The sequence below is a fragment of the Mus pahari genome, chromosome 6, assembly GCF_900095145.1.
Source record: "Mus pahari chromosome 6, PAHARI_EIJ_v1.1, whole genome shotgun sequence".
Taxonomy (NCBI): Eukaryota; Metazoa; Chordata; class Mammalia; order Rodentia; family Muridae; genus Mus; species Mus pahari.
In genome coordinates this window covers 7,620,294-7,634,271 of record NC_034595.1, presented here as the reverse complement: position 1 = coordinate 7,634,271, position 13,978 = coordinate 7,620,294, and the positions used below count along the sequence as shown (strand labels likewise).

General features: G+C 38.6%; 1 protein-coding gene across 3 annotated transcripts in view; it reads right to left on the bottom strand.

Moving 5' to 3' along the window:
* Slc44a1 (solute carrier family 44 member 1) overlaps positions 1–13,978 on the bottom strand; it is a 182,962-nt gene that overhangs the window by 88,773 nt on the left and 80,211 nt on the right. For all 3 annotated transcript variants that reach the window (XM_021199948.1, XM_029539603.1, XM_029539602.1), the window contains exon 5: positions 4,237–4,330. In XM_021199948.1, the coding sequence (XP_021055607.1) occupies positions 4,237–4,330 (94 nt within the window). The remainder of the gene's footprint in view (positions 1–4,236; positions 4,331–13,978) is intronic.

Below are 13,978 nucleotides of genomic sequence, written 5' to 3'. Positions count from 1 at the left end.
GAAAACATTCTGAGATCCTGGTATATGAGATCATGTCATCTAGCCTCTATAGTCTTTACTTAATGAAAAGGGCACGCATAAAGAATTCTCTTTACAGTAAGTTTCTCTCTCTTTCAAGGGCACAGACTAATGAATCTTGAAGAAGTCAGTGTGTATCCTGTAGGGTCTGGCACTTCACATTACTATTAGCTGACAAGAATAAGATGTATGTGTAACAAGTCTTTTGCAGATACTTTTAAAAATGAGCCACTCATAGGTAATGTGTGTATTACCTAGGCAAAGACATTGCTCACCTCCCTTTTGAGTCCTGACTACAACAGTGAAGGGGGTCCCTACTGTATGACCAACAGTGCCTGATAACCTGGTCACATGCCTTCATGAAAGGAGGCAGAGATGAGCACCTCAATTGCTACTTCAGAACCCCTAGCTAAAACTAAACAACCACACATTATTTCTAGCATGAAGTTTTGAGAAAATAATAATAATAAAGGATTCTAGAAAGATCTCTGTATTGTATTAAAAAGCAGACGCTAAATCAAAAAGAATCTAGCAGTTATATAAAGTATATTTCATTTTCTCTTTCCTTTCATTTCTATATACTTTAGAAACAGCAGCAACTGCCACAGAGATTCTGTAAGATATATGCTCAAATTCTGACTCACAGCAATTACTGTGTGGCCTTGGGTAACTTATTTTCTCTCATCTCCCATTTCCTTCATCTATAAATTAAGGGCAAAATCTGCACGGGTTTTGTGAGGGTTCAATGATAGAATAATACATATGAGAAACAGGATGTTGGTCAGACACAGGAAGTGATTTGTAAATCATTCATCCATCTATCTTCCACTTGAAAATAAGAATAGGAATGCCGTTTCTCATTTATTCATTTCTCGCCTCAGTATTATGTTATTAACTGTGTGGCACCCAGCAACCGTTCTGGTATCAAGAGGAACCCAAGTAAGCAAACAAACTGAGAGATTGTTCTGTTCTTGTTGTTATCCCTCACTGTATGTGATACCACTAGAAGCATTCAGGGTGGCTATTCCCCACACCGCTACTCCACTTGGCATTTCACCCAACAGAGGTATGAACTGCCTTTTGTAGCCATTTTCTCTTAACACTTCAAAGCTGACAGGTCATCTGACGTTTACTGTGTATTAGTGTTTTACTGCACAGCAGTCTGTAGCTGCTTGCGCTAAGCTGACAACCTTCAGCTGTATGACTCTGGGCACCCAGGAAGGTCTGGGCGAACGGAAGGGCTCTAGAAGTAGGGAGAGAGAGTACTTCTCAAGCTGGGTGTCAAGAACAAAAATGGACATTTAACATCTGTCATCTTAAGCCCTGAAATAATTTTGTCAATGTGAATTGTGGTAGTTTGAGTAAGTTTGGTCCTCATAGACTCATGTGTTTGAAACCTTGGTCCATAGGGATTGGCACTATTAGAAGGTATGACCTTATTGGAGTAGGTGTGGCCTTGTTGAAGGAAGTATGTCAGTGTGGAGGTGGGCCTTGAAGTCTTATATATATTCTCAAGCTACACCCTGTGTAGAAAAAGTCTCCATCTGCTGCCTGCAAACCAAGATGTAGAACTCTCAGCTCCTTCCCTGCACCATGTCTGCCTGCACGCTGCCATGCTGCCCGCCACAACAATAATGCACTGAACCTCTGAACCTGAAGCCAGTCCCAATGAAATGTTGCCCTTTATAAGAGTTGCCTTAGTCATGGTGTCTTTTTACAGCCGTGGAAACCCTAACTAAAAAAAAAAAAAAAAAAAAAAAAAAAACATTGGGAAACCAAAAAAAAAAAAAAAAAAAAAAAAAAAAAAAATGCATATTTCTATTTATTCGTGGAGAAACGTGGTTTACACACAGCAGAACAGATTTAGTCCAGCTGGTAAGAAGAACAATGGGGCAAGTCCTCCACAGACTATAAATTTTAGGTTTTTCTTACTGAGCATCACTGAAAAGAGTCTATTTTCATGTCTACAGACTTTACATTTTGATTTTTAGTAGCAGCCTAACAAGACTGAAAGAGCTGGAAATCAATGTGACCAATATGCCTTTTTCTATTTCCCAACAGAAATATTTCAAATTTAAGTTTAGAAGTCATGACTTGTTTGAACCCAAGTCCCTGCTGCTCTGTCCCAGTGGACGCTATGTTCCTAGGGGAAGGGGACAAGGAGAAGATGTAAAAGGAGATAGGAAAGAAGGACCACACTCACATCAGAGTGCTCAGTTCCAGGGATCAGACATGGTCTTCTGACCTCTGTAGGCACCTACCCACACCTACATGTACATTGAAATGAGGGCTAGGAATTGTGGTACACACTTTGAATCCCAGTACTTGTAAGGCACAGGCAGGATAATCTTTCTAAGTTCCAAGCCAGCCAGAGCTACATAGTGAGACTCTTGTCTAAATTTCAAAATGAATGAATGGATGAATGGATGAATGAATAAATGAATAAATGAATAAATGAATAAATGAATGAGTAAATAACAAAGCTGGCCCATATGGAAGGACCACAGATTGTGAGACAGGGTGGTGATAAGCTACACCCACACCCACCCACAATTATGAAGGAGCAAAGCAACCTCATTCCCATGCCCAGGGCTTTCTAGTTTTTTGGGTTTTTGTTTTGTTTTGTTTTGTTTTGTTTTAAATAGTATGCTTCAGCCTAGAAAGAATGAGTCTATACGCCAAACTTTAGCAGTTGGATAGCTATGCATATAAAGCTCTTCTTCTCTTCTCCACTGAGCCACATCTCCAAGACAGGGTTGCCCGAGATACCTAGGCCTCAAACTTGTTAGTTACCTCAGACCTTGAAGTTGAGACCCTCCTGCGTCAGCAGCTTAAGTATTTGGGATTATAGCCCTATACATCCAGGCCCAGCTCTGGCTTGTTTTTATCAATACATTTTCTACAATGACTGGATCCAGAGCACCTTTGCGCTGCTGCGGCTGAGGCATGCCTAGCACTCTTCACTTCTATTAGTGCAAGCTCTTGAGTTGTGGCTTTAAGGCTGTAATATTTAAATCCTTCCTGAGTTTCTTCTAAAATAGTCCCTTTATGCCTACAGGCTTTAAATCCTGATTTAAAAGAACTAGAAATCAATTTAAGTAATGTGTCTGTTTTGTACTTTGCAAAAGAAAATTTAAAATTCAAGTTAATAAAGCACAAGTTTTACAAGTAATCCTGAAGTCGACATAATGTGCTTTAATGTTCTTGAATCTCAAAATTTTCACTTAATAGCCCCCTATAACATAGTCACTTTATAGGTTTCCCATGTCACACTGTTAGAAAGCTAAAGTACTTCAAAGTGTGTGCATGTATAGACACATGCACACACATATATATAATTTTGAGAATATACTCTATAATGCTTGAGTGTCTGTATCTTTAAAAAAATATGTGTCATGTTAATGTTTGCTGAACTCCTAAATACTGGGAACCACTGCCAAAGAATAATTCTTTCCTTTCTTTTTTTTTTTTTTTTTTTTTTTAAGATTTATTTATTTATTTATTTAATGTAAGTAGCTATCTTCAGACACTCCAGAAAAGGGTGTTAGATCTCATTGCGGATGGTTGTGAGCCACCATATGGTTGCTGGGATTTGAACTCATGACCTTTGAAAGAGCAGTTGGTGCTCTTACCCGCTGAGCTATCTCACCAGCCCCAAAGAATATTTCTTGATCTTTGGTTTATTATATACACTCAGTATATAATAATAAATGTTTGCTAAATAAAGTTTGTATCAACCTTGGCAAATAGCCTAACCCTGAGAATAAACCTGAAGGATATGACCTAAACAAGAGATGGGTAATTCACATACTTTTAAAATACAGAGTAAATAAAAAACTCACTTCAGTTCATGTTACTAGGATCAAGTTCAAGGCATCTATGGGGACAGTGGGAATTGGATCCAACTTAGTTGTAGACTGGACAATGATTCAGAGTTTTATATACTTAAAATTGTAAAATTAAAATAAAAACACCAGAGCCCTGAGAGAAACTTGAAATATCTCAGAACAAGAGAAGTTGTCTGTGAGAAAATTTTTATAAAGATTTAAAAAAACAAAAATTAAGAGCTATTAAGTTTAGTCATACTTTTAAAATATGGTTATCAAAGATGCCCCAGCGACTGGCATCATCAAATGACAGTTTTCTCAGAACATCACGGTGTTAAGTTTACCTATGAAAACAAAGGCTACAAGTTAACAACTTTACAATAAGATTTACCTGGCTGGTACTGGCAGTTTGGGGCAAAAGCCAGAGGATTTTGAAGTCAGAGTATATTCAGAAGGTTTTATGTTGTAGCTACATAGTGCTGAGCCTGTTGAAAGAAGGGCACAGGTTAGCTGGTGGAAGAGTCTGAACAAGGTATCCAACTGTTTCTCCTTAACTTTGTAATACTAATGTACATTTGCAGTTGTTATAGATTCTGTAAAAACGAGACTTAATGTATACTATGAATCATTTAAAACACTTTTCTCTGAAATGACCTACAATTTAATGTATTTTAGGCACAAATTTAAATTACTAAAATCTTTATTGACTGCCATGTCAGACTCTCTGTCAGATGACAGAGATATATACATCACTTACTGTAAGCTTATAAAATGGGCACTAGGACACTCACAAACTAGAAGATAAACTAAAAACACAGGCAGTTGGTAGAAAGCCTGGGATTAATCAGGCACCAAACTATTACTACAAACCCTGTACTCCACTGTATAACTGTCTCTGACTCATGTATTTTCCATCACTGAAAACCGAATATACTGCACACAGCATTGCACGGAAGTGGGATATCACATTTTTCTTATTTAAAAGGCAGGAACTATTCTCAACTATTAAATCACTGAACAAATTCATAAACTGGTAAGTGATTTACAATTTTCAGACAGCTTATAATCGCTTATATTCAACTTTTGATTGGCTATAGAAAGGGTTTTCTAATCGTATGACTAATACTTATCTAAATAACACTGAACAGTCGGAATGACACTGAATTTAGTATGTACTATTTTACTGAGCTGCAAGTGTTCTGACATAGTGACTTCCATACAGGAAGGTTTACTGCACTGCAACAACAGAAGCTTGTGTGTAAGCAGCAGGCTGGTGTTGCTGTGGTTTTCGCAGAGTACCTACCACGTTATACACATAAACCATCCGACTAACTGAAATTCCTACAAGATTTCTAAGTTAGCAAAATACTCCATCATTAATATAAATAGAAGAGCTTTTGTTGGTACAATGAACGATACTGAGCTCTTATATGGTACCACTATGAAACAGGCTCAAAATATACTGTGAGGTCAGAGTGGCCGATTTCAACACTCAACTAATTACAGGAAAGACTCTTGATCATATCTCAGAGAAATGGAGAGAAAAATAAAAAAAAAATAAACATATTTTGGTTTTCTTAGGACAAAACTGGGAGTAAGTTTATTTACTTTTATCTTGTTTGATCAAGCAAACTAGTTTTCAGAAATTTCTGAAAGACAACAAATCAGAAAATATCTGAAACCAACAAACTATCTGCTAAGCGTTTAAATATAATGACTGCAGTAACATATTCACCAAAACATAAATAGTACATATTTCATGCAAAGATAATGCAAAACTGTTGTTAAAGAAACATTAGTCACACAACACTCTTCTCCCAAGGACTCTCCATTTTGGGTAGACTTAGGGGACTATGTTTTTTAAATGACTTTTAGCTATTCTTTTTCATTTTGATAAAAAAATTTTTAAAAGCACATGAACTAATGCTACATTGGGTGGTAAAATGTTTGTAGTTCTAGGTTTGATCCTGAATACTTAAGGGGGGAAAAGAGCAAAAAAAAAATGAATATTAAGTATGTAACTCCCTGGAAAGTATTATCTATCATGTCTTAAGATAATGCCACCAAGCTATATTCATAGCAACTTTGGAAGAAAACTGACACTAACCAAATATTTTAAATTAGTCCTAAAAATAGCAAGTCCAGTTGAGAAATATCCATTTAAAAGAAAAAAAATGCAACCATGCCAACAAGCAGAGAGCACCCAACGTGACTGTGGCCTTCTTGAGCTAAACTGTCAGCATGACTTTCCCAGACCAAGATGGAATCAGTGTGTTAAAAAATGAAAGGCACTAACTAAAGTACTGAGTGTTGTGTCCCTGCTGTTAAACACATGGCTTCATCTGAATTCAATGAACACAGTCTCCACCACGCCAAGCCTTCCCTCCTTCAGAGAAGGAGGCCACTAGGTGCAACAAGGCTCAATTTTATAAATACTTTCCCAGAATAGTGCACAGTGGAAGGATAATAGCTTTATCTGCAATGGTCTTCTGGGACTTAGGCCAGTTCTGAATGGACCCTGTATCAAACAGACTGAGGGAGAAAGACCTTCGTAATAAGGTAGTGGCAACAATCAATCGTAAGGGGCTTTCCACTGCTGCCTGGTCAAAGTTGATGGTTGGAGGAGGCTCAATCAAGCCACAGGAAAAAACTTGCAAGGCAAACATTTCACAGTTGTCATATTTTCACGTTATTCATGAATGCGTTTTCAGTGGTCAATTTAAAAGCAGCGCCTGATACAATGCCTGCCACAAGAGGTTTGCACCCAAGGACTTAGACATACGGGGCTGTTTAAATGCAAAAGCAGGTTAAAAAACCCTTGAATAATGAGAAGTCAAAAACTAAAAACAAAAGCTAATGTAAAGCACACCAGAGGCAATGCACCGACTCAGGCAGTGTTATTCAAGAGTATCAAAGTGAGAAATCTGGGTATACAAACATCTATCATGGTAAACGCTTGCTCTCACCCCACAATATTTAACTCATAGGATATTTCAAATGTCTTAAAATATTCAATTATTTATTCTCTGGTTCAATTTTGGTTATACCAACCCTACGAGGTCTACTCTATTACTATACTCTAGAAGTTACAGATGAGAGAAAGAGAGAAGTGGGAAGGAGGGGGAGGGAGAAAGAGAGAAAAAGAATTGGTGAGCTGTTTAGAGATACAATTCTATGTTCTTACGCCATCTGTTTTTGCTTTATTTGTCACAATCATAACCAGAGAGACATTCTATCAGGGCCCATCCCCTACCCTTCCACATGACTCTCAACCCTTGCTGTTAAATGCATCCACCCTCCTGCTCGAGCTGTCCTGTGCAGACTAGGATCTGAGTAAGGTCCTGAAAGTCTGAGCAGAATTTCAAACAGCACCCCCTGTCAAGTCTTCCCTGGCTCACCCACTTAGCTTCATTACAGAACAGGGCATCTTACTTGGTAATAGTTTCAGTCTATAATTTCTATGTTCAAAATATGGGCTTTTTGCAAAATGTGACCAGTTTCTAGTGGATAGGTGAAACTGATCTTGGTGCATGTTCTTAGTCCATCAGATTACAAACAATGTTCATACGCTTTTCACCACACATGATAAAACTAGTTCTTGGCCTTGGTATCATGACACGTTGCAGCCGACACTGGTGGTTATGAAGGACTGTCCTATGTGATGCAGGGGTTCACCAGCAGCCTTAGTTTCTCCCCACCAGATTCCAGGAGCTTCCCCAAGCTGCTGTTGAAGTAACAACCAGAATGTGTCCAAACACTGCCAACCATTGTCAGGCAGCACCATTACAGTGCAGACAACCAAAACCTGAATTACTGGAAATAAAGACTGTATTTCATTCACAATCACAGCAATATTTATAATCATTAAAATATGAAAAAGAGACCCCCCTCGAAATATGATTTAGAAATTTGTATTGAATAGAAAAAAAAATCTCAAATGGGGGCGTGTCTTCACTACAAAAATCAAATTCTATTGCCTTGTGACATCTAATGAACTTAACTTCTATTTTTCTAATGTGGAAAATATTGTGCATTTATAATCTGGCAAAATAAAAATCACTTTTTCAGTTTCAAGCTCTGCTAAGTCCTGAAATGTGTGGACATATTTACAGTTCCCAAGGAGCACAGCAACTTGCCAGTGGTACTACCTTGTCAACATGGTAGGTGCTCAGTAAATATTTGCTGAGTCAATGTTTTCTTAATTTACTTATTTTATTTTATACACAATGGGGTCTTGTCTGCATGTATGTCTGTGTGAGGGTGTGGGATCCCTGCAACAGGAGATATAGACAGTTGTGAGTTGCCATGTGGGTGCTGGGAGTTGAACTTGGGTCTTCTGGAAGAGCAGGCAGTGCTCTTAACCACTAAGCTATCTCTCCAGCCCCCTAATACATCACCACTTTTGTTTGTTTGTTTTTTGAGACAAGGGTTTCTCTGGCTATCCTGGAACTCTCTCTATAGACCAGGCTGGCCTCGAACTCACATAGATCCACCTGCCTCTGCCTCCTAGGACTAGGATCAAAGACATGCGCCACTACCTCCCAGCTGCTACGGAAGGGTTAATATCCACACCAAGGCTTCTAGGTCTTGTTAGGACAAGCAGTCTGACCCTGACAGCAAGCCTCTTCAATGAGGGACTAGCATATGTGTCTCTGCTGCATACTTGGTGAATAGTAATTATTTGTGGAGGAATTAGTTTAAATTTTATTATCAACTATAAACTTTCTAAAAAAAAATTTCAAGCATCCTGGTTTCTGACTTGAAAGCAATTAAATCATTTGCTAGATCACTGTGCTCATTTACATACATTATCAAGTCCAGCCTCCTGTATCACTATGTAAAAACAAAAGTCTATACTAATTGTACGCTTTAAATTATGCTGTTACTGAATGAAGGGAAAGCATACTGATATAATATTGACTGTAAACTTAACAGCCAAGGACAATCAAAAACTTATTAGTATTCACGAGCAGCGAATTTTATCTAAATGTCATATAATTTGTTAAAGTTTTAATAGCAAACAATAATCATTCTGAAAGAGTCACTCAACACTGCTGTACTCAAAATGTGTTCTGATCCAAACAGCAGGTCATTATTACATCCTCAGAGTTATATGAACTATACTGTACATCAAAGAAGCACTTTTAAATTGTAGTATCTTTTTTTATATACTATAAATGAGATGTAAACAAGAAAAAAAAGTTGTGTGCCATCACCTCCCAGCTGCTAAGGGAAGTTTTAATATCCATACCCAAGGTCTTGTTAGGACAAGAAGTCTGATCCTGATGGACTGCAAGCCTCTTAAATGTGGGACTAGCGTATGTATCTCTGGTGCATACTTGGTGTGAAGGAATTAGTTTAAATTTTATTATCCACTATACACTTTCTTTACCTTTCTAAAGAATCAAGCCATAGTTTGCTATGTTAGGCAAGACTGTGCATGTACATAAACACAAGCAAATATATATATATATATATATATATATATATATATATATATATATATGATATATATCTTAAAGTAGAATGATAATAAATGTTGCATGTGAAATATTCCCAACAACCAAGGGTGCATGGTCCAGCTGTCACTTACAGAAAAGATGTTCATTCTAAACTGTTCACTAGAACTGAGCTAGAAAACAATGTAACATCACATAGGTACAGCAGGTACAGCACAGAGAACTGAGAAGGGAATGTTGAAGCAAAGCTCATGGTTTTAATCACTAAGACTCAGCTGCTCCTACTAAACAATGGGACTAGAGATGGCAGACCGGCCTGGTGAGAGGGAGGGGGAGACTTCCATAGCATGCACTGACATCTTTGTCACCTGTCATGCTTTGCTTGGGTTCAGCCAAAAACCTCTCAGAAAACCCAAGGAGAGGCAGTTCATTCCCGCTATGACATACATGGTATTTGTGCATTCAAAAATCCTACTAAGCTCTTCTGAAGGTCCAGAGTTCAAATCCCAGCAACCACATCCATAACAAGATCTGACGCCCTCTTCTGGAGTGTCTGAAGACAGCTACAGTGTACTTACATATAATAAATAAATAAATCTTTGGGGCTGGTGAGATGGCTCAGCAGGTAAGAGCACCCGACTGCTCTTCTGAAGGTCCTGAGTTCAGGTCCCAGCGACCACATGGTGGCTCACAACCATCCGTACTGAGATCTGGCACCCTCTTCTGGAGTGTCTGAAGACAGCTACAGTGTACTTACATATAATAAATAAATAAATCTTTAAAAAAAAAAAAATCCTACTAAGGACAGAAAGAAACCCGTTCATCAGAAGCTAGAAGAAGAGCAGAGGCAGGACGTAATTCACACATCCTGCTGAAATAAGAGCTCAGAAGGGAGCTCTCAGCAGACAGATGAGGTTTTCTCTACAGGGCATAAGGTTGGCAAAGAGAAGGAACAAGAGGGATTAAGAGAAGAAAGGGGACGGATAATAACCTGGAGGGGATGCAGAAGAGAGATAAATGAGTGAAAGGAATTAGTTAGAGGTGAATTTAAAAAAAAAAAAAAAGATTTCCCAGCACTTTTGGTTAGACTGGAGCTAAACAATCTACCTGCTGGTGGCAACAGGCACAGGTGCAAAACCGAGGATGAGAAGTTATTAAGTGGCAATAGAGACAGGGAGGAAAAGCTGCTCCACACTCTCTGGGAAAACATCGTGGCTATCTACAGTGTGGGCGCAAGCACTGGGGCCTGGGTATTCAGAGATAAACACAGTAAGATCCTGTCCCTGGGAAACTCACATAGGACTGCCAGGATATTATAACAAGCACAAAGGTTTAATATGGACTCCTTATTGGTTTTGGTAATGGCGATTTTTTAAAGGCCATTTTTTAAATTGTTTTCTTACTTAGCATTATATATTTCTGAGAGTCGTGTTCTATATGAATTAAGGGCCATAAGAAATTTATGTTTACACATTTATTACCCAATTCACATATCAGGGTCTACTTTACAGGTATCTAGATGTCTCTGCCAGCTTATAAAGACCTTGGCAATTCAGCAATACCTCCATACAAGCATGTCTTCTAACCTCTCCACCGGAGTCAAGCACAGTTTACAAATCTTTCCCACAAATACTCAAGGAAACACCCCCCTCTTCTTGCCTAGAGGAAACAAAGATTTGAGAGAATACTTACCTAATGATTGTGTTTCTTACAAGCACTGCTACAGGACCAAAGAGCTTCCTCTTATAAACATTTTAAATAATTTCTAAAGATAGTAAAAGTTCATGTGAATGGGTGATTTTAAGTGCTAGAAAGTACCTTCAAATGTCATATAAACTTGAAATTCTTTGAAAAGAACTTAATTTTTCATCCTGGTAAGAAACATACAACCTTTCCCTGAATTTTAAATAAGGTTTAGAATTAGCATTCTAAATGTAACTCACACAAGATCTTCCTCTTTCAAGAATATTTTTTAAAATTACAATAAAATACACATAACATGGAAGTTAGAATGCTCTTTGTGGCTACACAGCCAGTGATGTGCAATGTAATCGTAGTGGTTAGAATCAGCATCACCATCCGGTCCTACAACTTCCTCTTGAAAAACTAACTCTTTGAGCATTAAACAGTAACCCCTCGTTTTATCCCCACTACAGGCCCTGCCATCGACCAATCTACTTCCTGCTTTGATGAACTTGTCTACACTAGGGATTTCACATATGTGGATTTTCCAAGTGTTTGTCCTGTGGAGGGCTTACTCCTCTTAGTGTGACATCCTCGGTCCAGCCATGAACAACTGTACCCTGTGACTGGTTTTACTTCTTTCTTCAAGCAAAAGAGTTCCATCATATGCATATGAGCACGTCTGTTTCTTCATTTGTTTTCTGAGACATGAAACAACATGCTCAGCTTAAAAATCTTCATCTGTTAACCTGTCCATGGGCATTCCAGCTGTTTCTGCCTCCTGACTAGTGAATAACGTACAGACCGTCATGGCCATGCAACCGTGTCTTCTGATCCTGGTTTCAGTTCTTTCAAATAGATATGTAGAAGGGACACTGCTGACTTAAGGGAACCCTGTGTCTCCATAGCAGTCACACTGTACTGCATGTCCATCTATAAGTCCATCAATGCTGTGATCTTCTTTCTAATGGTGAATCTTAAAAGCACAAACGCTCACATCCAGTGTATTTGAGAGGCCATATTAAAAGGCAGTCTAAGACTAGACTACAAATCTGAGTGCCAGATAAGACATACAGGATTTCTGGGCCAGAGTGGTGCTGACTGAAACCTGAGAGCTGAGATGGCTGTGCTGTGGTCTGCATAGGAACCACTGACCAGATAGAAGACTTGCAAATATTTCTCCTGTTTCAACTCTGTTGATTTTTGTGACTTCTTGCATAAAAGTCTGAGATTTGTTGATTTTTTTTTTTTTTTTTTTTTTTTTGGACAAGGTTTTGCCACGCAGTCTGCGCCAGACTATGCCCACCCTCTGTCCTCGGCATCCTAAGTGCTCAGATTACAGATACACATCACCAGACCTGCTTGTGTAAAACGTTCAACTCTGACATAATACAGTTATACTTTCTTCTTTTGTTTCTTATGCTTCTGGTGCAATGTGGACCCATTCAAGAAATCCAATCCCAAAGCCTTTGCCTAATTTTGTTCTAACAGTTTTAACTAAGCTATTTCATGGGCTTTAATTATTATTTCCTGGAGAGCTGAACATTTTTCACTTATAACTACATCATCCCTTACAGAAAGCTCCTCTCTGAAAGTAATATTGAAGTCTGTAAATGTGAGCTAAAAGAAAATTTACTTCCTAACAGAGATTCAACTGTGTACAGAGGCAAAGACACCAAAAGAAAATAAATTACAATAGACCAAAGAGGGAGTACTAACGCAAGACAGGAGAGAGAACTATCTCGGTGATAATTTAACAATGAATTACAGCTTGTCAGCTCCAGGTTTTTTTTTTCCAATCTGAAGAACAATGTACGCTCTTTAGAGAAATCCAGGAATTCCAATTCATGGGTTGCTATTAAAGCAGGTATGGCTATATATACCCAAAGTTTCCTCTCTTGGAATTTTAATAAAGTTGTATGCCTGCCAACTAAAGTTACTGTTGTGCCCGTCCTCTGCCATGTGGAAGTTGTCACCATTACTGTTGCTATATATTAGGAATCAGGAGCTCACCACGTAGCCCACCCTATCTTGGAATTCACCATCCTCCCGCCCTTCCCTCTCAAGGGTTGGGAATACATCAACATGCCCAGGTTCTTTCGTATTCTTTATACCAACCGGCTCCCAAGCCCAAGGGTGTTTGCTATTTACTAAAACATTTATTAATCAATATTTCTGGAATGCAAAGCTACCAACTCCACTAGAAGTGTCTTCTTAAGGGAGATATGAATAAACCACACTCAGTATCACATTTACTTACAAGGACACTGGCCTAGAAACAAAGCATGCCAGATCAAGACATAGGCCACGTCTCTTCAAGAAATCACAAGAGCGGGCTGGTGAGATGGCTCAGTGGGTAAGAGCACCCGACTGCTCTTCCGAAGGTCCTGAGTTCAAATCCCAGCAACCACATGGTGGCTCACAACCATCTGTAACAAGATTTGACGCCCTCTTCTGGAGTGTCTGAAGACAGCTACAGTGTAATTACATATAATAAATAAATAAAGCTTTTTAAAAAAAAAAAAAGAAAAAGAAAAAAAAAAAAAAGAAAGAAATCACAAGAGCAAATCACACACAGGGCAATTTTAGCCTTCACTTGGTACTCCTGGAGACACTTCAGGTTCAAGGCACCAAAACTCACATCCAGTATGTTTGAAAGGATACATTGGAAGATAGTTTAAGATTAGACAATAGCTCTGAGTGACATATAAAACATCCAGACTTCTACCACTGATGAGTTCTGAGCAATGGGTTAGTGCTGACTGAAAACCCTGAGGATAATAACTGTTTATAGCAGCTCGACCTAAGGAGCTGATAGGGAGACTGGCTGTGGAGAGAGTCTAACACTCCACTGATAGAAGGACAATGGGACAGGTGGCAGCTAACACCAACTGTCAGCAACATTTTTACCAGCTAAAGTTTTAATTATTTTTCCTGTATTGATTTATCACAAAAATTCCAATGAGGTAGCTACAGACACTGTCCTATATG